This window comes from Mesocricetus auratus, unplaced genomic scaffold, assembly GCF_017639785.1.
Source record: "Mesocricetus auratus isolate SY011 unplaced genomic scaffold, BCM_Maur_2.0 Super-Scaffold_15014, whole genome shotgun sequence".
In the NCBI taxonomy this organism is placed as follows: domain Eukaryota; kingdom Metazoa; phylum Chordata; class Mammalia; order Rodentia; family Cricetidae; genus Mesocricetus; species Mesocricetus auratus.
In genome coordinates, this window is record NW_024429186.1 from 26,436,268 (window position 1) to 26,458,292 (window position 22,025).

The 22,025-nt window shown below is 41.5% G+C and overlaps 1 protein-coding gene across 1 annotated transcript in view; it reads left to right on the forward strand.

Moving 5' to 3' along the window:
* The window catches only part of Sel1l (SEL1L adaptor subunit of ERAD E3 ubiquitin ligase), a 40,841-nt gene that overhangs the window by 13,203 nt on the left and 5,613 nt on the right, over positions 1-22,025 (forward strand). Inside the window, 13 exon segments of the mRNA NM_001281362.1 lie at positions 3,027-3,194; positions 4,557-4,662; positions 5,413-5,575; positions 8,630-8,683; positions 8,771-8,830; positions 10,396-10,477; positions 10,794-10,948; positions 12,374-12,430; positions 16,267-16,335; positions 18,323-18,400; positions 19,697-19,759; positions 20,863-20,950; positions 21,274-21,422. Coding sequence (NP_001268291.1) covers positions 3,027-3,194; positions 4,557-4,662; positions 5,413-5,575; positions 8,630-8,683; positions 8,771-8,830; positions 10,396-10,477; positions 10,794-10,948; positions 12,374-12,430; positions 16,267-16,335; positions 18,323-18,400; positions 19,697-19,759; positions 20,863-20,950; positions 21,274-21,422 — 1,292 coding nt within the window.

Sequence of the window (22,025 nt, forward strand, 5' to 3'; positions counted from 1 at the left end):
ACTTATACAACAAAAGGAATCAAAGCAAAATCAGTGAAGGGAAAGGGTGCATGTAGCCAAGTAGAGGAAAGTAGACACCGCCTGAGGGCCTCTCCCAGGAGGGTTAGCATCACCAGAGCCCCAGCTTGTGCTGAGCTTGGCAGTTAGGAGCAGATTGTGCTCTCACAGACGGTCTGACCAGCATCTGTCAGGCAGCTCCCAGATGCTTGTAATTCCAGCTTCCTCCTGGTCTCCTTAGGCTCATGTGCAACACAAACACACACACACACACACACACACACACACACACACACACACACACACGCTCTCTCTAAAGGTGAACTGGAGAGACAGATGGACAGACATAAACATAAAATTTAATTTGTTTACAGTTTTGGCCAAAACTGGGAAGAGAGAAATTCTCAATCAGCCAGTACCTAAACGATGTTGCAAGTTACAGAAAAGGTGAAACAAAAGCCGGCCAGTGCGCACATGTAGATTAGCCAGTGCCCCACAGTTGTTTGAACCTGAAGCGAAGTCTTTTATCCTGGGCAGCTGGGCCAGGGTTTTGGAACCAGTCATTTATACTCTATATGATACTTGCTCTGGGGAGTTGGAACTGAAAAATTCTTCTTGCCTAAATCCCCAGGGCTCCATTTGCATATAGGATCCACTTGACACCTCTGGCTCCCTCCCATACACAGAGCACAGTGGGGTAGCACCTGAGGCACAGCCAGCAGGGAAGCTCATGAGAGACTAGTGTTTTGACTAGGAACTAGCCATTTATTCACCTTGCCCTAGCATGTGCCAAAACTATGGACTCCCAAGAGGAAAACAGGTGTTGAGCACAAACCACATTTATACAAACATGTGAGTCACATGGATGAGGGGAGCAGGGGAGCCGTTGTTTTTTCATGCTTGCAAATATAAAGGAAAAGGTCAAAATTTCTACAAAGCCTCATTAACTGAAGAAAAAGAATTAAGTGGTAGGCAAAGATAATTGGGTTTTTTCTTCACATTTGTATACTGTCCAGTTGTTTTGATTATGTCATATTAAAAAAACACATTTTCCTTATGGTAAAATAAAAAATAGAAAAATAATAATTTAGTGGAATAACCAGCATCTTGATCTATTCAGCAGGCACAAACAAGTTCAGAGAAAGCGAGTTGCTGGGTTACAAAGGTGTTTCTACTTTGTTGCTCTGGGGAAGACAGAGAAGAACCCTTCACCTAGTGGGGGACTAAAGACTCAGGCAGTGGCTTCCAGCACACCCCAGCTTTGATGGAAAGGATTATGTTGCTGTTGACCCACAGCATTACTCTCCCTCCAGAGGGAATGAGAACATTTACCCTGAGCCAGGGCCTGGAAGCATTGGTTGTTCCAATGTAGAAGCAACCACATAAAGTTTTACAGTCACAAAAGAAAACGACAAGTTATTGTAACCAAATGATGGTAAATATGGGGTGATATCAGGTTAGGAGAGTTAAAACAAAATGAGGAAAACTGTTACAGGTTCAGATGTTATCTGGTAACATTTGTAGCCTTTAAGTTGGTGGAAGGTAATGGTTTGCTAAGTTTATGTATGCCAAAGGTTTTATATAATAATCCAAAGGATATTATGTCAGACATGAGTGAATGATAAAGGACTCCATATAAGACTAAGGATAACCTTGATATTGAATCTGAAATATTCCAGCTTTCCATGACCATAGAACTCCTTTATTTTAGAGGCAAGTTATTGGCTTTTATTATTCTTATACTTGATAGAAAAAAGGATGTTAGAAGTGTGGTTCTCAACCTTCCTAATGCTGTGACCCTTTAGTACATTTCCTCATGTTGTGGTGACCGCAGCCATGAAATCAGTTTTGTTGCTACTTCATAACTAAGTTTTCTACTGTTTTGAATCATAATGTATCCTGCATATCTGATGTGCAGGATCTCTGATACACAACCACAGTGGGTCCAATGGACCCCTTCAGTGGGTTGTGACGCACAGGCTGAGAACCAGCGAGTTAGAGCCACGTGAACAATCTGGGCAGGTACATGCCCCTTTACATGCAAACATGCATGGTAGCAGTACTTGTTAGATTCCCCTTTTGTCGCACAGCCCTGGGCACACTTGGAGCTGCTGACTGACCAGCAAGAACAGCAGCTCTTGCAGGAGGTAAACTTACATCACTTGCTGCTACAGGACGAGTGTCATCTACCTGATGCAACCATTTGAAACATTTGTTTCTCCCAGATTACTGCAAGTGTTTTTAAAATTCATATCTTAATGTGTCTTTTGTTTAAACTAAAAACAAAGGACAACCTAGCCTTTCAGAGGAAGGGTGTCAGCAGTAAATAGCAGCTCAGTTATTGAACTTATTATCTGACATGACAGGGGCCATATAAATAGTCTAGTAGGAGCTACAGTGTGGAAAAATAATAGTAATTAAACCCCCAGTACATATGATGAGTACTCTAATAAAATTCTGTACTCTAATATTCTAACAAAGTGCTTCACAGAGTAGTATATGAATGATTAATTTTGCCTGGGAAATTTTCCTAGTATAACTTTAGATAGTTGAAATTGCCGTATTCCATTCAGGAAAAAAAAAAAAAAGGAAAATGATCCTAGCAGTAGAGACAATTCCTTCATGTCTGCCTTGGTTTTTGTTCACTCCTTAGACAGGCGTTTGGGGAGTTCTCTGGTTGGGCTTTTTGTTTTACTTAGATTTGTTTTGCTTTGTTTTTTGAGACTCTGTAGCCTGGGCCAGTCTCAAACTTTAGGCAGTTTCCTAGTAGACTTTGAACACCCTGCTCTTTTATCTTGAGAACTCAAAGTCTAAGCTAGATGCATGTGAGTAGTCAGCCAGGCTCACTAAGTAGACTTGACCTCAAGTCATCTCCGATCAAATCGGCTCTGACTCCCATTACAAATGCTGCAGCATGTCTATCTCTTTGCATTCAGATTTTGATAGCTGAAGTTTGACATTGTTGAATCCATCCACCTCCAAGGTGTTCATATTTAGACTTGTTTTTATGTTTCGTTTCATTTTTCCAGTTTTGACCGCCATTGAGGGTACGGCGCACGGAGAGCCCTGCCACTTCCCTTTCCTTTTCCTGGATAAGGAGTATGACGAGTGCACGTCAGACGGGAGGCAAGACGGCAGGCTGTGGTGTGCCACAACCTATGACTACAAGACAGATGAGAAGTGGGGCTTCTGCGAAAGTGCGTATTGCTCACCTTGGGGGCTCCGTGTCTAGGGCAGCGTTCAGGAGGCACTCTCTAGCTGTCCTTTTCCACATAGGGCAGTGTTGGTGACATGGTCACAGCCTTAAAGGACAGCTTAAGCGCTGTGAGCATGTAACATACTAATTTCAAGCTATCGCTCAGCCTTTCACACTTAAGTCTCCTTGATTCACAGGTGGTTCTATAAATCCTTGAGGCAAGCTATTGAACTAATTAATACAAAACAAAATAATTCGTTAATAATGGAAGCTGATTGTGACAGCAAATGTTAAAGGTGATTAGAAGAAAACCAAAAAAATACTGTCTTTCAAGGCTTTGAGTGAAATATGCACTTGTGTAGTATAGTTAACAACCCTGTGGGTAAACGCTGCCCTCTGCTGGAAAAACTGTGTTTTGGAGACAGCAGCCAGATACCATTTCTAATATCGTGGCTGTAGACTCCTGAGCATCCTTAAAAGACAGCATCAGATGTGGGCCACCTTCAGATGCAGGCCGGCTTGACTAGTTTAACATGTCAGCTCTTTCTTTATCACAAAAAGAATGCACTTCTTATTGTCTTAGAATGAGTTCTGTATTCTGTTTTAAATGTTGCATTAAAGTAGCAAAATAGTGTTTTTTTTTAAACCCACAACTATTCTATGATTTTGAGTATGAAAAAGTAATGAGCTGGACTGGAGATATAGCTTGATTGATAGAGTGCTTGCTTGTCATACCACCCTGGGATTGGTCCCCAGCACCACATACACTGGGTGTGGTGACACATGCCTTAATCCTAGCACTCTCAAGAGCAGGATCAAAAGTTCAAGAACATCCTTGGTGTCATAGAGAGACTAAAGGCAACCTGAGCTATAAAAAAAAAAAACCCTATTCAGAAAAAGAAGAAAGAAAAAGAAACTTGAACATTGCACACTAAATTAGATCTGTTTGATAAAAATCAAGTTTTAAGATTTTAGCTATATAATTAAATAATTTTGTAAATATACATGTGACTTTGAATGTTAGGGCAGTTTCTGCCTATTCTTCTCTGTTAGCTTTTTATTATTATTTTAGATGAACTTAACACTTAATGGGAAGTTTTAGTTTAATTGTATTTTTAAAAGTCATTATCGCCAACACAAAAATATGCTCAAAAGAAGCCTGGTCTTGCTGTCTCTAAAAGAGAGTGACTTTGTGTTTTGGAAAAGTCTTTGTTAGTACAGGGCACACTTCAGCTGTTTTTAGAGTCAAGTTTGGAAATAGTGAAAGATCCTTCTTTCTGTGTGTGTTCCTACCTGAAACAATGAGTGAGCTTGGTACCAGATAAATGAAATTCATTTAATGTGTGTGTTATTTTATTGTCAGCTGAAGAAGATGCTGCAAAAAGACGGCAGATGCAGGAAGCAGAAATGATTTACCAGGCTGGGATGAAGATACTGAATGGGAGCAACAGAAAGAGCCAAAAGAGAGAGTAGGTAGCACTGACTAGCCCGCTCGCCCCAGCACAGGCCCTCACTGGGTGCTTTCTCTTAAGATCCTGTGGCCAGAGGCACACACGACTTCTTAAGTACTGCTGCAGGAACCCTTAGTGTGTTTTGGGTAGACTTTTAACTTATTAGGATGAAAACATTGTACATATTGATCATAAAGCTGATTGATCAATGAGAAGAATGGCAATAGTAGATTAAAGTTGTAGTCAGTTCTAGGAATGAAGAATGAATACCCTATTCTGGATTCAAAAATGACATGAAACAAACAAAAGGAATTGTCACCAATTGTGTTGATGTTTTTTTCCGTTTTGTTTTGCTTTGAAAGTTTCACCTAGAACATAATACGCCAAAAGAATTCTAACATCTTATGTCTGTTTGATTCCTGCTAGTTTTGTTAGTCTATGCATAGAGTTAGAAAATTTTGAGTTCTTTGAATATTTATCTGACATCATTATAATTTTCCATTGCAAATCTTGTGAGCCTGATTGTTAGTGTAATTAGGTAATTTAGGTAATTTCAAGATAGTAGACATATGGAAAACTGGCCCCTTAGCTGAATCAAACTATCCAGGATGTTTTCTATGTTATATAAATAGCATTATATAGTAGGAGTAATGCATAGGAATTTTTTATTATAAAATAAGAAAATGTTGATACATTTTAGTAATGAAAAATCTTTCAATGACTTCTGAAAACACAGCTGACTTTCTGTCTAATTGCTTCTGTTTAAAGAGCATATCGGTATCTTCAAAAGGCAGCAGGCATGAATCACACCAAAGCCCTGGAGAGAGTATCCTACGCTCTCTTATTTGGTGATTACCTCACACAGAATATCCATGCGGCTAAAGAGATGTTTGAGAAACTGACCGAGGAAGGTTCTCCCAAAGGACAAACTGTAAGTGCAGCTTCTGGAGAACCTCTGCATGTAGCACTTTGTTTCTGTTGGGGGTCTGTTTGTTTGTCTGTGGGTGTTGTTATTTATGTGCCTGCACGTATGTCTGTGCACCACTTGTGTGCCTGGTGCTCACGGAGGTCAGAAGAGGATGTCCAGTCCCCTGAAAATAGAGCTACAGATGGTTATGAGCCACCATGTGCATTCGAGAATCAATCCCAGGTCTTCTGGAAGGGCAGCCAGTGCTCTTAAGCACTGAGCCATCTCTCCAGCCCGCACCTCTTTTGAATTTATTTTAACATTTTAATAAAATGTGAATGTGTGTGTATCTATGTGTATGAGTGCAGGAGCCAAGTGACATGAATGTTGAGAATTGAACTCAGGTCCTCTGAAAGAACAACACATGCTCTTAATTGCTAAGCCATCCTTCCTGTCTCTCTCTCCAATACTCAGCAGTTAATTCTGATAGCAATTTGTTCAACAACAGAAGACTGGGTGACAACATATATCTAAATACTAATTTTTTGACAGACCATTTTACTTATTTTCTTGGATACTTATTTTCCTTTATCTAAGAAATTTATTGTCATTGAAGGTAATTTTATAGCTCCGTCTTACCACAGTTTCTTTTGTCATTTTGCAGTATTAAATATAAAGTGAAATATAAAGAGCAATCCCATAGAGCAGCAATTCTGGTTTATCTGAAACTATTCCCCATAGTGTTTTCCTCCAACATTAACCTCGATCTTTTTTTTTAATGTTTTATCTATTTATTATGTATACTGTCTTCTGCCTACATGCCAGCAGAGGGCACCATATCTCATTCAAGGTGGTTGTGAGCCACCTTATGGTTATCGGAAATTGAACTCAGGACCTCTGGAAGAACAGTCAGTGCTTTTAACCACTGAGCCATCTCTCCAGCCCCAACCTCGATCTTTTTTAACCTGTGTGTGTGTGTGTGTTAGTTTACGAGCACATACGTGTGCGTGCGTGCGTGCGTGCGTGTGTGTTATGGCTTTTCTAGAAGGCCAGGAGATGGTATTGTCAGCCACCTCACATGGGTCTGAACTCTGGTCCCTGTGATAGAATATTAGGCATACCTAACAGCTAATCCATCCATCTCTCCCGCTCAATATTGATATCTTTTTTAAAAAGTCAAATAAAATGTTTTAGGACTAGGGATAGAGCCAAGAAAGCATTTGCCTAGCATGTACTAGGCCCTAGATCCAATCTGCTAGTATTACACCACACACAAGCACACACACTCTCTCTGTCCTTCCAGCTTATATTTACACATAATATATTGTTACAGCACTGAGCTCAAAAAATTTTATCCTTATTTTTGTCAAGACAAATGTCCATCACAGCATTACATTTTGGTTGTTATTTACAACATAGCCCTTTGATTGCTTGGTTGGGTGATTGGTTTGTTTCTGTATTAGAAGTAGATGCAGTTTGTCTATAGAATGCCCTGCCTACATTTGTCCTCATCACAGCATCTATTTGTTAATTTTTCTGTTAGCTATATTTCCTATGAGCCAAGTACCACAGCTAAAGGCTAATAAATGTAAGTGACTGCTTTCAGCTAGGCTACATTATAGGTGAATTTCAGTACCACATTGTACTATGTGCATTAATAACACATCTTGGTTACAGTATCAATTGATAATGTAAAGAATGCAAAGATTGGTGCCTCGGTTTAAGAGGCCATGTGATGGCATTGGGGAGATGGCTTAATTGTTAAGAGCACTACCTGCTTGTCCAGAGAACCAGGATTCAATTCCAAGCACACACCAGGTGGCTCACAACCGTAACTCCTGTTCTAGAAGAGCCAACAACCTCTCTTGGCCTGTAAGAGTATTGTACTCACATGATACATAGATATACATTCAGGCAAAGCACCCATACACATGCATGCATCATACATACATACATACATATTTAAGTTAGCCATCCTGTTTATTTAAACTGCACTTGGTAATTCAGGTTTAATCAAAATATGAGCTATGCTTAAAAATGCATTGTTGGAATATGTGCATATTTGTGAAATTAAAAGATAGATTTTCCTCTAGCTTATCATTTCTGCAACAATGCCTGTTTCCCCTAACCATAGTAGAATTATTACGTGAGAGACAGTCCTCTTGAGGCTTTATGATAAACAGGCTCATATCCATTATTTTCTATGAACATTTAATGACTCTGCTGCTCTTTCTTCATCTCATTTTAGTTAGAAACAGATGCTGTCCTATGTTTCTGAAGCTTTTTCCCCTCTTGATTACATCAGCATGTGTTACTGTATCTACACATACATTATCTTCAGATGGCTTTAAAGCAGCATTTCTATAGAGTCATCCACCTCTGCAGTGTCACTGCATTCATACCCCAGCAGGCACTCTCTCTGTGGTAATCAAGTTTAGGTGATACAGTGAGCAGAGCCCCCAGATGAGTACTCCTTGCCCTGCCAGATTAGATTGAGCCCTTCTTCCCGGATTGCCTTCTTGCAAACGGTGACTCCTGGGCATCAGTTGACATCCTCTGCAGCCATATCTAGGATCATTGTCTTACATGCCTGCGAGGGAGGCTGAAATGTGGACGAGCCTCCCAGACACTGCCACTCTGCCCTTCTCACTTGTGGGTCATCAGGACGATGCACAGAAGAGAAGGCAGAGCCCATCAGTGTGTCATTTGGTGGTGGCTTCTTTAGGAATTCATGTTTTGTGAAGTGACCATCTTCCTTGATCACTTGGTGTCTCTTCATTCCTAAGATTGCTTATCTTGGGCACTTTTGTCCTTTTTCAGTCCTCCTGCAGAGAAAGAAAGAGTTAATACCTTCTTAACTTTCCGCTAACCTTCTAACTAAACTTGATGACTTGCTTAAATAAAGTTGCACTTAGCTATGTGGTTTGTAGAAGGCTGTATGTATTGCTCTGACGCTTTAACTGAGCCATCATGCATAGCTGCACTCAGATCCTCGTATTTAAAGATTCTTGACTCTTTGTGTAAAACTGATGCATCCTCACCAAATAAAAATACTTGCTTTTCTTCATTTTACCTCAGGCTCTTGGCTTTCTCTACGCCTCTGGACTCGGTGTTAATTCAAGTCAGGCAAAGGTAACATTATTGAAATCTTACTGTGTATTCAATTTGGAATTGAATAAGCACTGGCCTGTGTTCATTTACGTATCTGCTTTTTCATAGGCTCTTGTATATTATACTTTTGGAGCCCTTGGAGGCAATCTGATAGCCCATATGGTTTTGGTAAGTGTGAACTTTAACCTAAGACAATTTACATCAAAAGGTAAAATCTGTGTGTGCAGTTGCCATACATTTCCCAATCTTTCTGACTGAGATTTGCTTCCAGTCAAATCCTCAGGTAAACATTCAACAGATTCTTGTTAATGACTATAACACATTGAACACATGGATAAAAGTTTATATAAATTGGAATTGTTTATCAGAATTATTTTTTGGGTTGGATTGTCAGAGATTTTGTGTTTAAATTGAAGGAAACTGTCCTTTAAAGGACACTTATAAGCATCTGTGTATAAGCTGATAACAATAATCCCGTACATCACTTAGTGATAAAGAATCTGTCCACCAGTTTTCTTTTTGGGCTAAGGGGCTAAAGTTTCTTATGTATTCAGTTTGAGATAGGCCTCATAACCTGTGGTTCGTGATAGATTCTGTGTCTTAAATGAGTGTAAGTGCCTTGTTGCCAGAATGTAAAGACTGAACTGAGTGGACGTGAAACTTAAAGCAGGAAACCAGTCTAGCACTGGGAAAGGCTCTCCAGGTCTGGTTACTGACAGGACAGACAAGGATAGTAGAGCTTTCCAGCCAGCTTGGTAAATCATAGATAATTACAAAACTAACTATTGAGCCATTGTTAAGATCAAATTAGATATGTAGGAGACAGAGAGCCTAAAGAGTAGCATGCTGGGAGTTGATAAGCAGGCCAGATAGGAATCCAGCAAAAATAGCTCAGTCGTGCCCAGGAGCTTGGACTCTGCCCTGTCCTGGCGCTCAGCTACCGAAGGAATTGAAGTAAGTGGAAATGGTCTTTCTAAGCATCTCTCTACTCTCTGATTTCAATGTTGTCTTTGTTTACTCTGTGGTAACGTATCTCAGAGAGTCACTGAAAACCACCTTTACACAGTTTTTTGGTGGTATTGCTGTAGTTTTGAGACAGAGGTCTCAGCATGTAGCCCTGTCTGGCCTGGAACTCTTTATAGACCAGGCTAGTTGTAAACTCACAGAGATCCTCCTGCCTTTGCTACCACACCTGGCTCAGATCAGTTTTTTAGAATGAGAGACAATTTTGTGTGGCAAACCTATATGAAATACTTTCAGTTGCCAGCTTTCTTAGGCAGTGGCTGTAGAATGAGACCATGGTGTGCATGTGACTGTGGAGTAGTACGCCGAGGACTGCCGAAGCTTAGGACGTTTGAGTCCGTGCAGGCCGATTCCAGGCAGCTCCTTCCTGCTTCGTGTTCCGCATAGCCCAGACCCCTCTCCCAGTGCTGTGTGTCATTTGTGAGACCACCTCATTCTTGTTAAGATTGTGCCTAAAATAAGGTTGATACTGGTTCTGAGTGGAAAACCAGTGAGCACTATGTCTAGGCTTCATTCGTAAAGTTCATGGCGCTCACGTGGTTGCTGTAGGAATATTCTTGTCTCATGCTTAGCTATGAACTGCTCTTTGGAGTGTGTGGATCCAAGGACCGCAGAATTATATCCCGAGTGTGGTTGGCTTTGTACGTCATAAGAAGAATACCGCAGAACCCTGTGGCGCTGTTGTCTTCTCACCTGAAGGTGTCTTACAGGGTTACCGGTACTGGGCTGGCATCGGAGTCCTCCAGAGTTGTGAGTCGGCACTGACCCATTATCGTCTTGTTGCCAACCATGGTACCTATTTTATTTTTCTCTTTCCCCCTCTAGAAAAAACATGCAATTAATTTTAAATACATATATTGGTTACAGTAGTTCAAATATTGCAAATGACTCTTCCAAGTGTGCTTAATCAAGAAAGCCATTCTTTTCACATTTTGTTCTTAAATGTTTTGAGTGGGAGTCTGATTTGTTAATGGATTATTATGTGGTCACCTGTAGACTACTACAGAAATAGTACCATTAGCTCCATGTCTGTCAACATCTGCTTCCTATAGCTAGGGACCCTCTCCTCTGACTTTACCTCACATTCCTATTCGTCATCCTCTGTTAGTTGCTAGCGATATCTCCCTGACCGGAGGCTCAGTAGTCCAGAGAATACGGCTGCCTGATGAAGTGGAAAACCCAGGGATGAACAGTGGGATGCTGGAAGAGGATTTGATTCAGTATTACCAGTTCCTGGCTGAGAAGGGTGACGTACAAGCACAGGTGTGTGTCAGCATCAGGGAACTTCTCACTGCGTTGTCTACTTAACAGGAGGGAGGGGTGAGCACCCACATCTGTAAGTAACATTGTCTCTGCTCTGAGTAACTATTAGCTTTGTTCTAGAATCCCCAGTGGATCCTTTAGAAAAGCAACATCCCACGCTCTCAACACCTTTTTTCCTACTAAAACAACAGCATTTTTGAGATATATGCAAAATAAGTAATGAGTACTAAGAATGGTTTTAAGGCTCACAGAAGGAAGTCTTAAGTTAAAACTGTTGTGAACAGTAGACCTGAATGTTACTCGTGGAAGTCAGACGCAACTGTCTTGTCCATTTCAAGTCTTCCTTTCGCTCTGGGGTGTATTGTTGGTTTGAATGTTCTCTCTACTCTTCCTTTACCTCGCTTTTCTACATTCCCTTTCCTCGGCTTTCCTGACCTTGTTATGGCGCTTGCTGCTGATGTCTCTCCTCCTCCATGATCAGAACAGTTGGGCCTTCTTTGTGTTACCTAGAGATGGCTACACAGCTCTGCCTCTGTAGTCCAGTGGATAAGCACATTACCATTCCCAGGACAACACGGAGACCTTAGAAAAATACTGAGCATGATTGAATTCCACATGGTTTTGTGAACCTCATGTTTTTCTTTTATACAGCACATACTAGTTTATATTTATTTAGATTGTCTTTTGTTTTTATTTCTTCATGCCTAAGCTTCTTCAAAGATTCTCATCGTTGGCTTAGAGCATCCTTTAGTATTTCCTTTGGAGCATGTTCACTGAGGTCACCATAATTCACCCAAAACCTTTGCAGAACCAGGGTGATGACTCGATAGATTAAGTACTTGCTGATCAAGTGTGAGGACCAGAGTTCATATGCCCAGAACCCCATAACTGCCAGGTGGGTGTGGTTCCTGCCTGCAGGTCTAACACTCAGAAGGCAGCAACAGGACCCCCAGAGCAAGCTGCCTGACTGGCATGATCTTGTTGATGATTTGTGGGTTCAGTTGAGAGAACCTGCCTCCATGAAGAAGATGGAGAGCAGTTGAGGAAGAATGCTGACATCAACCACAGGCCTCTACCTGCATACACATGCACACCTGCGCCCTTACATGCGTGTGAACACCCATCACTCTCAAACACTGCGTGTGTAGACATGCACACCTGCACCCTTACATGTGAACATCCGTCACTCACAAACACTGCGTGTGTAGACAAAAGAGTGCTGTTTATTTTGTTGATTTTAAAGCATGCCTTTTTAGCTCTTGGCAATTTTAGGATAATTAAAACAAAATAAATACTTAGGGTTAAAGACTAGGCTTCTCCTCTTTTGACTAATAAACAGAGCCTTTTCTCAGCCAACTGTTGGTCTGATTTTAATTGTATGCCAGATGCTCACTTCATGTTTACATCATTTTTGTTGCTTTTCAGGTTGGTCTGGGACAACTGCATCTGCATGGAGGGCGTGGAGTAGAACAGAATCACCAGGTAACCACCCTATTGCAGGACTTTGTTCATATTGTAGCCAAAAATGGTGCTGTGTGGATGTTTTTTCTGGTCGGGCTCATTTAAACATGTGTCACAAGTGAGTTCTCAAGACCTACCTGATGGCTGATAAACAGGTGAATAGACCTCAGAAGGGCCTTGCTTTTATCCTATGTGCATGTGCCTGTGCACGCATGTTTCTGTGTGCCATGTGTGTGCATGTGCCTGTGTACGCGTGTTTCTGTGTGTGTGCCCTGTGTGTGCATGTGCCTGAGCACACGTGTTTCTGTATGCCCTGTGTGTGCAGGTGCCTGTGCACACGTGTTTCTGTGTGCCCTATGTGTGCAGGTGCCTGTGCACATGTGTTTCTGTATGCCATGTGTGTGCAGGTGCCTGTACACACGTGTTTCTGTGTGTGTGCCCTGTGTGTGCAGTTGCCTGTGCACGCGTGTTTCTGTGTGCCCTGTGTGTGCAGGTGCCAGTGCAGATGCCTGCAAAGGAGTTGCAGGTGGAAGTATGGCCGCTGGACACTGTACTCGGGTCCTGTGGAAGAATGCAGCGTGTGCTCTCAACTGCTGAGCTGTCTGTCTAGCCCCAGATTTTATCACTCTTAAACTTAGCTCTTAGCACTACCCAAAACACACAGGATGTGTATACATCCTGATTTCTTTTTTCTTAAGGATATAATATAGTAAGTCTTAGACACCATTTGGATCTGGAGAGATGACCCAGCAGCTAAGAGTACCTGCTGCTCTTACAGATAACTTGAGTTCTGTTCCCAGCATCCATGTCCACAGTTTAGAGTTGCCTATAACTCCAATTCCAGGGCCCTGCAGGTACCCGTACTCAGGTACACATACCACTCTCAGACACACACACACACTCAAAATTAAAAAACAATTTTTATCAAAGAGCAAAAAGTAAACCATAAAAAGGATACATTTTAAAGAATATAGGGCAGAGGAAGGTGTTATATTTTAGAAATCAGAAGATTATAACTATTCCAGTCGGATCAATAGTTACCAAGTTTTACCTGCTTTCCGTCCTATGACTCATCTCTTTCCTCTCTCCATTATTGTACCTGTCACTCATATTTCTAGGTATCTGTCTTGTTTCTGTAACTCCAGCATCTGATCCTGTGGTACACCTAAAACTTCAGTGCTCTGTGGTAGCTGAAAAATTCTCCCTTTACCATGACCTCCAAGACTTCATTCCAGCCTCTGTACCCCTCCAGCCCTTGCTAAGTCACAGCACATAGAATTTTCTAAGGTCTTTGAACCTATCGAGAGCCTGTCTTTCTAATGACTTCAGTGACTATCACCCCAGCTACCTTGCTCATATAGTAATTCCTATCTGTCCTCCAGAACTCAATACTAATCTATAATGTCTCCCTTAAGCCTCATCCCCACTCCAGAGAAGGTCACATATGACAAAGGATGCCTGAAAAATATGTGATCTTTGTGGTCCTTGTCCGAAGCAAATTGCTTGATTTATAACTTTTTCCTCTGCTACATCCTAAGGACAAGAGAGCACAGTCATGTCTGCCTTGTCTACCACTTTATTCCAGCCCCCAGCAGAGCCTAGCACATAGTAAGTTCTCCACAAGTATTTGAAGAACCCATAAAACTATTATTTTGCTGTCATACCAGTTAACTACGTCAAGTAAAGTTATTTCAACTTTAAGAATTAAATTTTTGGAGTGGAGATATGGCTCGGAGGTTAAGATCCCTGGCTGCTCTTCCCAAGGTCCTGAGTTCAATTTCCAGCAACCACATGGTGACTCACAGCCATCCATAATGAGATCTGGTGCCCTCTTCTGGTGTGCAGACAGAATATTGAACTCATAATAAGTAAATCTTCAAAAAAAAAAAAAGAATTGTCACAAAAACACACTAACTATACCAAACGCCTGTGGGTTTTCTTTAATTGGGCAGCTTTTTGTAGCTGTCATTGTCTCATGGTCATAAAATGTATGCTATATGCTGCTTCTTAACAAAAATAATAAGAGCAGTTTGCCCCAGGGTTCTTGCATAGCAAGAGCTGGGGACGTGCTTGTACCGTGTGCTGCTTACCTGTAAAGCAGTTATACAACAGGAGGATGTTTCACCAGCTTCACAAAAGAAAAAAAAAAGGATTTTCCAGCACATGTTCGCATTCATTCAGCAAACATTTTAGTTCCTACAGTACTGGACAGTAAGCTTTGGTGACTGCCCTTATTGGAGTTTCAAGTCCAATGGAATATTAGTTACTTTTTAAATGACTACATCAACAAACAGCAAGCATTTAAAGGTGTAGTTGCTGTTTCGAAACAGAATCAAGGGCTATAATAAGTAAGGGAGGGGAGCAACCAGCTGTCAGGGAAGACTTCTTTAGGGAAGAGAAGATGGCATGTTGAAAGGTAGAGCCATTCCAGGGCAAAAAGGAACACTGTGTGCACAGGCCCTGGGACAGAAGGGAGCAGGGTTGGTATGCCCACGGTGCTGACATCATAGGACGTAATGTAATTCTGGGACAGATGGCGCCTGCTCATGTCAGCTTAACCTCTGCACTCAGGGGACTCTTAGAACCAGTACATGCAGATTTGAAAGCGTTGACTCTTGCTGCCATGTGCAGAATGAGTTAGTAAAATCCCAAAATACAGTCAGTCAGGGAAATCAAAGAGGACAGTATTCCAGAGCTTCATATGAAAGAACATATAATCTGTACTAGAACCATGGTACAGGCAGTGAGTGGATAGATTTAGCATACACTTTGTGAGTTCCACGATTGCATTATTTAGCTCTGTTAAATATAAATTTAGAAGTTGCCAGCATCTAGATGACATGTGAAGCCATGGAGGACATAAGGCTGCTTAAAGAACATACAAGAGAATGACCTTCTCAGTTGCACCTTGAAGAACTGTAAGGATAGAAGGCAGATGATAGAGTAAGAACTAGCTGTGAATGATGCAGGTACAGACAGGATACGGAAGTCAAGAAAGGGTGCATGTGAAGCCAAGCTACACATACAAGATGGACTCCATCATTGCCACAGAGAAGCAAGTGAGAGGAGAGACTTCTGCTTGCCATGAGGCTATTGGTAGCTTAAGAGCTTCCTCTGAAGTAGTTGATGGAAGCCGCTCAAGCGTGTAGAATGGAGTGGAGTCCTGTAGAGGATTCACTGAGGAAACTGCACCAGAATTAAGGAGCTAATGGGTGTCAGTCCCATTGAAGAGAAGCTGAAATTCTGAAGAAAAGATGCGTCTTGTATTTTTTGGTAGACTTTTTATACATTAGGAGAATGTACTTGAATGGAAAAAGATTAGAAAGGGAAGAGAGTAATAATCAGCAGGAGTGAAGAATAAAACCAGCGGTGTAAGAACCTCAACAAAAGTGGCTGTGGTAGCATTGAGTTGAGAGGAGTGATAATGAGTATCTTCCAGCACCAGTGGGTTTAGTTATCTGACTTCAAATACAGCCAAACCTTTTCTCTTGGTAACAAAAGGAAATTGTGTTCCAGAATAGTCCCCATGCCTCCTGAATGTCTCTTAGTTTTTTTTCCTTTCTGCCAGATACCAACAGTAGATAATGAAGCCTATCTGCCTAAAGCTTATTCACATTGCCTGTAATAAAGATGTCCTCTTACCTATGCGCTTTGGGAAACACAAGACATTTCTTTGTGGTCATAAAACTTCTAGATATATGCATGTCTGCTTGAAATCCTCATAGCTGGGTATTCTTGTTTTTAAGGCTACTTTAATATAACAAGATTTTTTTTCTCCTGATGTTCCTGAAATAAGTGTTTTGGTTAAAACAGATTCCGTTAAAAACTAATTATTTTTATAAATTCTTCTCTCACAGAGAGCATTTGACTACTTCAACTTAGCAGCAAATGCTGGCAATTCACATGCGATGGCCTTCCTGGGAAAGGTACTGTATAACCTGCAGTTATGTTATGTAACAGCAAAATAAAATTTCCAGTGTAAGTGAATCACGTCCTGTCTTAAGGTAATGCCGAGTGAAGCACAACTTAGAATCAGACAACTTAGACATTTGCTCCCAAGTGTATTCACTGTCCGAGCTCCTAACATTGTGTCAGTTATATGCAATGGTGAGGGCTGTGATGCTGTATTGTACACAGGGTTTTGCTAAAGCTCACTCTTGTCTGTTTCCTTTCATGCTTGAGTGAGAATCTTTTAGCATTTGCAGATCTTTATTGTCTTAAATATGACAGCTGTGAGATCACCCCTCAGTATAGTTTTTTGGAGCAATGAAGCATTTACATCTAAAAACTAGTGAATAGATCTGTGTCAGGGAGGAATTCCATTTTCATTGTTTTTTAAACATTAATACACTGTAAACTGACAGTTGTTCGTGTCTGACCAAATCCTAAGGTAAGGAAAGTTCAGGTGGATTCTAAGGATTTTACAGACAGGAAAATCTCACCGAGACTTACCACATGATCACAGCTAGCTAACTGGGAGCTAAAGCATTTCATGCAAGCCTTCCAGTGTTATACAGCATGATCTGTGTTGAGTTGGTGCTATGGCAGTGAGGATAGCAGCCTTCCAGCATCGTGACACAGGAATCTCTTTTCTTCATCTGTTTTTTTTTCTTCTTTCCTCTTTTTTCTTTTTTTCTCTTTTCCTTTTTTTTCTTCTTCATCTGTTTTTGTTAATAATGTAAAATCTTTTTGTTTGGTTGTTTGGTTTTTCAAGACAAGGTTTCTCAGTAGCTATGAAGCCAGTCCCAGAACTCACTTTGTAGACCAGACTGACCTTGAACTCACAAAGATCCTCCTGCCTTTGCCTCCCAAATGCTGGGATTAAAGGTGTGCACCACTACTGCTTGACAAGAATTTAAAATCTTTTTATTTCCAACGGTTTTACTTTTTCCTTAAATTACTAATTAATCCTAGATTTAAAAGCACCTTTAGTGTTGCTTCCTCAGTATAGTATATGAATGAGAAGCAGTGTTGACCATTTGTTTTTCTTTCTTTGAAAGCCTTACCTGATCCTGTAGTTCATTAGTGTTTATACCTTGTTAGATAACTTCTTAGTTACTTGGTTTTGTGTTTGTGCAGGTGTGCATGCACATGTGTGTGCCTGTATAGAGACCAGAAAATAGTCTTGGGCATCATACACCCTATTTTTGAGACAGGTCATTGACCTGTAATTTAACAAGTAGGCCAGATTAGCTGTCCATTGGTGCTGTGGGATCTGCCTGTCTCTGCCTCACAGGCACTGAGACTGCATGTGCATGATATCCTGCCCAGCTTCTTTGAACTTGGACTCTGGGGTTCTAACTTAAGTCTACATGCTTGTAGCAGGCATTTTACCAACTGAGCTACCTCTCCGGCCCGCCTCTTAGGTCAGATGCACCATTTACCCTGTTCTGGGGCAGCTTAGTGGATGAAAGGGGAAAGTAGACATTGTGACTCTCAACAGTCTGCTTGTACTGATGGGAGCAGTCATCTGGCCTCAACCAAATTTTTCACCACCTGGCTGTCCTGGCTTAAGGATGTCTTTTCCTGGCTGGTGAAATGGTTCATACAAGAAGCCAGTCCCCAGGACCCAGAGTGTGGATGGAGAAGAACAGGTTGTCCTCAGACCTCCAGACACGTACCCCATTACATGCATGCCACCTGCAAGCACACATACACAAGCAAATGTAATGTTTAAAAAAGTTTCAAGATTTCTTGAGGCAGTCATTAACCTGTTTTATTATTCAAATCTGTACCTAAATCATATATTTAATAGGATACCAAATACTTAAAAATTTGTATTTGCCAGTAGATGTTTGCCTTAAATTCTACACTTTCCTGTGGAGAATCTAAGCTTTGTGGGGTAATTCCATGAGAGCTAACTATCTGGAGAAAGGGTGAGAACTCCACCTGAAATTGGGGCCTGTTTTCCAGATGTATTCTGAAGGAAGCGACATCGTCCCTCAGAGTAATGAGACAGCACTTCACTACTTCAAGAAAGCCGCGGACATGGTGAGACTCCCGGCTTAGTGTATTGACCTGTGCGCTGTGTCACCAGTGGTTAATGAGTGGACTGTGTGGAGGGGTTAGTCAGGATTTATCAGAGCCAGCCCGTGCCCCCAGCTATTGGAAGTGCTTACATACACCTGATGAGTTAACCAGAAGAGCTATCCCAATAAAAGCAGTTTCTGCCTTAGGAACTAGGTGGGGGATGTTAACTCTGTTGAAATGTCTTTAAAGTGTTTTCTCGTCAGGAGACTACTGGTTTTTAGCAATGAAAACCCTACCTCAGTTGTACTGCAGTTTGAAAGCTTCCAAAATCTAGTTCTACTGATAACCAGAACACACAATTTAGGACTCTCTCTCTCTCTCTCTCTCTCTCTCTCTCTCTCTCTCTCTCACACACACACACACACACACACACACACACACACACACACACACACACACACACACACACACACACTCTTTGAGACAGAGGTTCTCTGTGCAGCTTTGGAGCCTGTTCTGAAACTAACTTTATGGACCAAGCTGCCCTCAAACTCACAGAGATCTGCCTGCCTCTGCTTCCTGGGTGCTGGGATTAAAGGCCAATTTAGACTTTCTTTGACCCGGAGAGGGGGGGGAAAACGGCATGTAGGATACTTAAGGCCCTGTATGCTTCCTGTGTGTTCACTGATCTCTTTCCAACTCTATATTACTGTGCATCATAGTGTCACTTGAGTATTTTCCTGAGGGATGCTATGACACGTTTTGTTGTTGTTTTTAAATGTCATCCATCCCTCCGAGTTGGGTGAATTCTAGAATTTTCTGTCTTGCATCTCAAAATACTGCTGTTTGCTCTGTGTCACTAAAAATCTTAAGTATCACTACCACCTGGTAGCATTGTTGCAGTTAATGCATGAGTGTTGACTCTGCTCCATAGTATTGTCCTTCCTTTTTTGTTAGGACAGGAAGTGACCAATGAATAAATACCCCAGATGTGACCTGCTTTTGATTTTGGTGAAATATGTTAGTCAAATTTGTGTCATAAATTCATGGTGATTATGATCATAAGTCAGGTCACAAGACTTGATCCTATCATCATTTAATGTTTTAATCTTTAAAAGCAAATTACTGATAGCCCTCTAGTGTCTAAAAGTCAAGCTGCGTTTACTCTAAATGGAAGGGAAAAGTTTGTTTTTAATTGGCAACTAATTGAAACATATTCTAATATGCTTCAGATTATTTCTCCTGAAATCATTTGTCCTCCCCCGGGTTGTTTGTAATGAGCTCTTATCACTGTTGTCTGATTTCTCTGGTTTACAGGGCAACCCCGTGGGACAGAGCGGGCTTGGAATGGCCTACCTCTATGGAAGAGGAGTTCAAGTTGTAAGTGTGTGCAGCATGCTGAGTTTAGGAAGCAGTCAGCCAGTGCGGGCGGGCAGGAGGTATAGCTCTCCATTCAGCCAGGCGGAGCCATCATCGCAACAAGCCCTTTCCTGGTGACTCCAGTTGACCTGTTCCCATGCCATGCCTCACACCTCATCTAACTGTCTTCTTAGGTTAGGCCAGCTCCATCTCTGGGACCATCTGAGGGGTAGAGTTGTCTCTCATTCTTCGTGTCTGCTTCCTACACTCGGCACTCTTCCCATCTCTCCAGGACTTTCTTCCTTGCCCGCCTCTTTACTCAGAGCTAAGAAGGCATTCACGTCTATTTAGAAGAGAGAGGTTTCCCTTCCGCCCTTTGCTTCTTCTAGCTTCCGCCTCTCTTCTCTCCAGTCCTTCGCTGAAAGCCAAGTGTCTCCAAAGAGTGAACCTTAGTAAGCCACTTTAGTTCTTAGTTGTCAGGTTTCTGGCTCATGTCCAGGCCACCAGTAACCTCCTAAATGTCAGTGTTGTGTCCACAAGCACTTGTTTGTCCTTGCCATTGTCTCATGGGAGATGCCCCGAATCATGATGTCATGCCATCCAACATACTTTTCTGTGTCTGAAACTAAGAGCTGGGTCTTAAAAACTTACCTATATTTATTCCCTAACAAAATTCAGATTAGTGTATTTTGATTTTTCCTATGGTTACACATGCTCTATGGGATCTAAGAACATAGCATCCTGTAATGTACACAGGAAGGGAACAAATAAGGAGAAAATAATATTCCTTATTTAATAATAGAAAAATTAAAGTTTGAAGGGATAAGGTGATTAATAAAAAGTTTTTCCTAATTCCTACTCTGGCATTCTGCTTGTGTTTGTGCTTTCTGAGAGCAAACATATAAGTTAGTTCACAAAACTCTCTCTTGCTTTTCTTTATGAGACCCTAACTCCGCTGTACCCTGGACCATTAATGGCTATGGGGGTTTTTTAATCATAAGATGGTCCTTTTAAAGTGGTCTTTTAAGAATATGTATACTTTGTTCTTACAGAGAATGACTGTCTGTACTCCCAAGTGTGTCAGTGTTTTGTGCTTTCTTACCATTTGACATCTTATTCTGCAGAATTATGACCTGGCACTCAAGTATTTCCAGAAAGCTGCTGAGCAAGGCTGGGTGGATGGGCAGCTGCAGCTTGGCTCTATGTACTACAGTAGGTATCATCATAGGGTTAATGATGGACATAGCAATCGAAACTGCTTTACCATTATGTGGCACTCGGATATAGAAATGGGAGACTCGATGCTGATGAGTTAATATTCTACCAGTTCAATTACCATGCATCTCATTTCTCACATTTTATATTAGTCTACATTACTATTAAATCTGCATTGGTGAGACTGACATATATTATTGGGTAAGAATAAGACGTTCACTAATTTTTTTTCCTCCTAGAGAAAGTTCTGTGGTGCATCACTAAAGCCTGTTTAAGACTCTGCTCACCTTGCGTTTGCTTTTGTTTCATTTGTCTTGCAGATGGCATTGGAGTCAAGAGAGATTATAAGCAGGCCTTGAAGTATTTTAATTTAGCTTCTCAAGGAGGCCATATCCTGGCTTTCTATAACCTGGCACAGATGCACGCCAGCGGCACAGGGGTGATGAGGTCCTGTCACACTGCGGTGGAGGTGAGGGCTTTTCTGCAGCCTGCGCTTCCCTTTCTGGTTCCCTTGACATGATTCCTTCCATGTGTCCCGACTCAGCCCACTCGCAGTGGTCTTCCAAGGGAGGACACTGGACATCTATGCATGCTCTCCTCCTTACTGTTGGTTCCTGTAATAAGCAGTGTCTGTGAGGCTGAGTGCAGACATCAGCAGTATCTGTATCTCCTCCGGAGTTTATGATACATAGTGTCAGACTAAAGAGTTCTTGAAGGAGGCGTGCAAAGGGCACAGCCCACATCTGCTAACTGGAGCTGCTTCTCTTTAGCTCTCGCTCCTGTCACTGGAGGGATATTGGTAAAAGCATAGCCTGGATTTGAAAATCAATCTTTGCTTCATTTAGTGTCCTCACTTATAAAGTGGGGATGTTAATTAGACTCACCTCAGGTAGAAGAATGTGCTACTAATACCTGTACTACACAGAAATCACTAAAATAGCCCAGCCACAGTAAATAATATGTAGGTTGCTATTAGTTGCTGTGTGTTTGCTTCTAAAGGGTGAGGAAAGCCAGCTGCCAGCAAGTCATGGAGCAAACTTAATCACCTACAGCCCCGAGGCGAAGGTTGTTT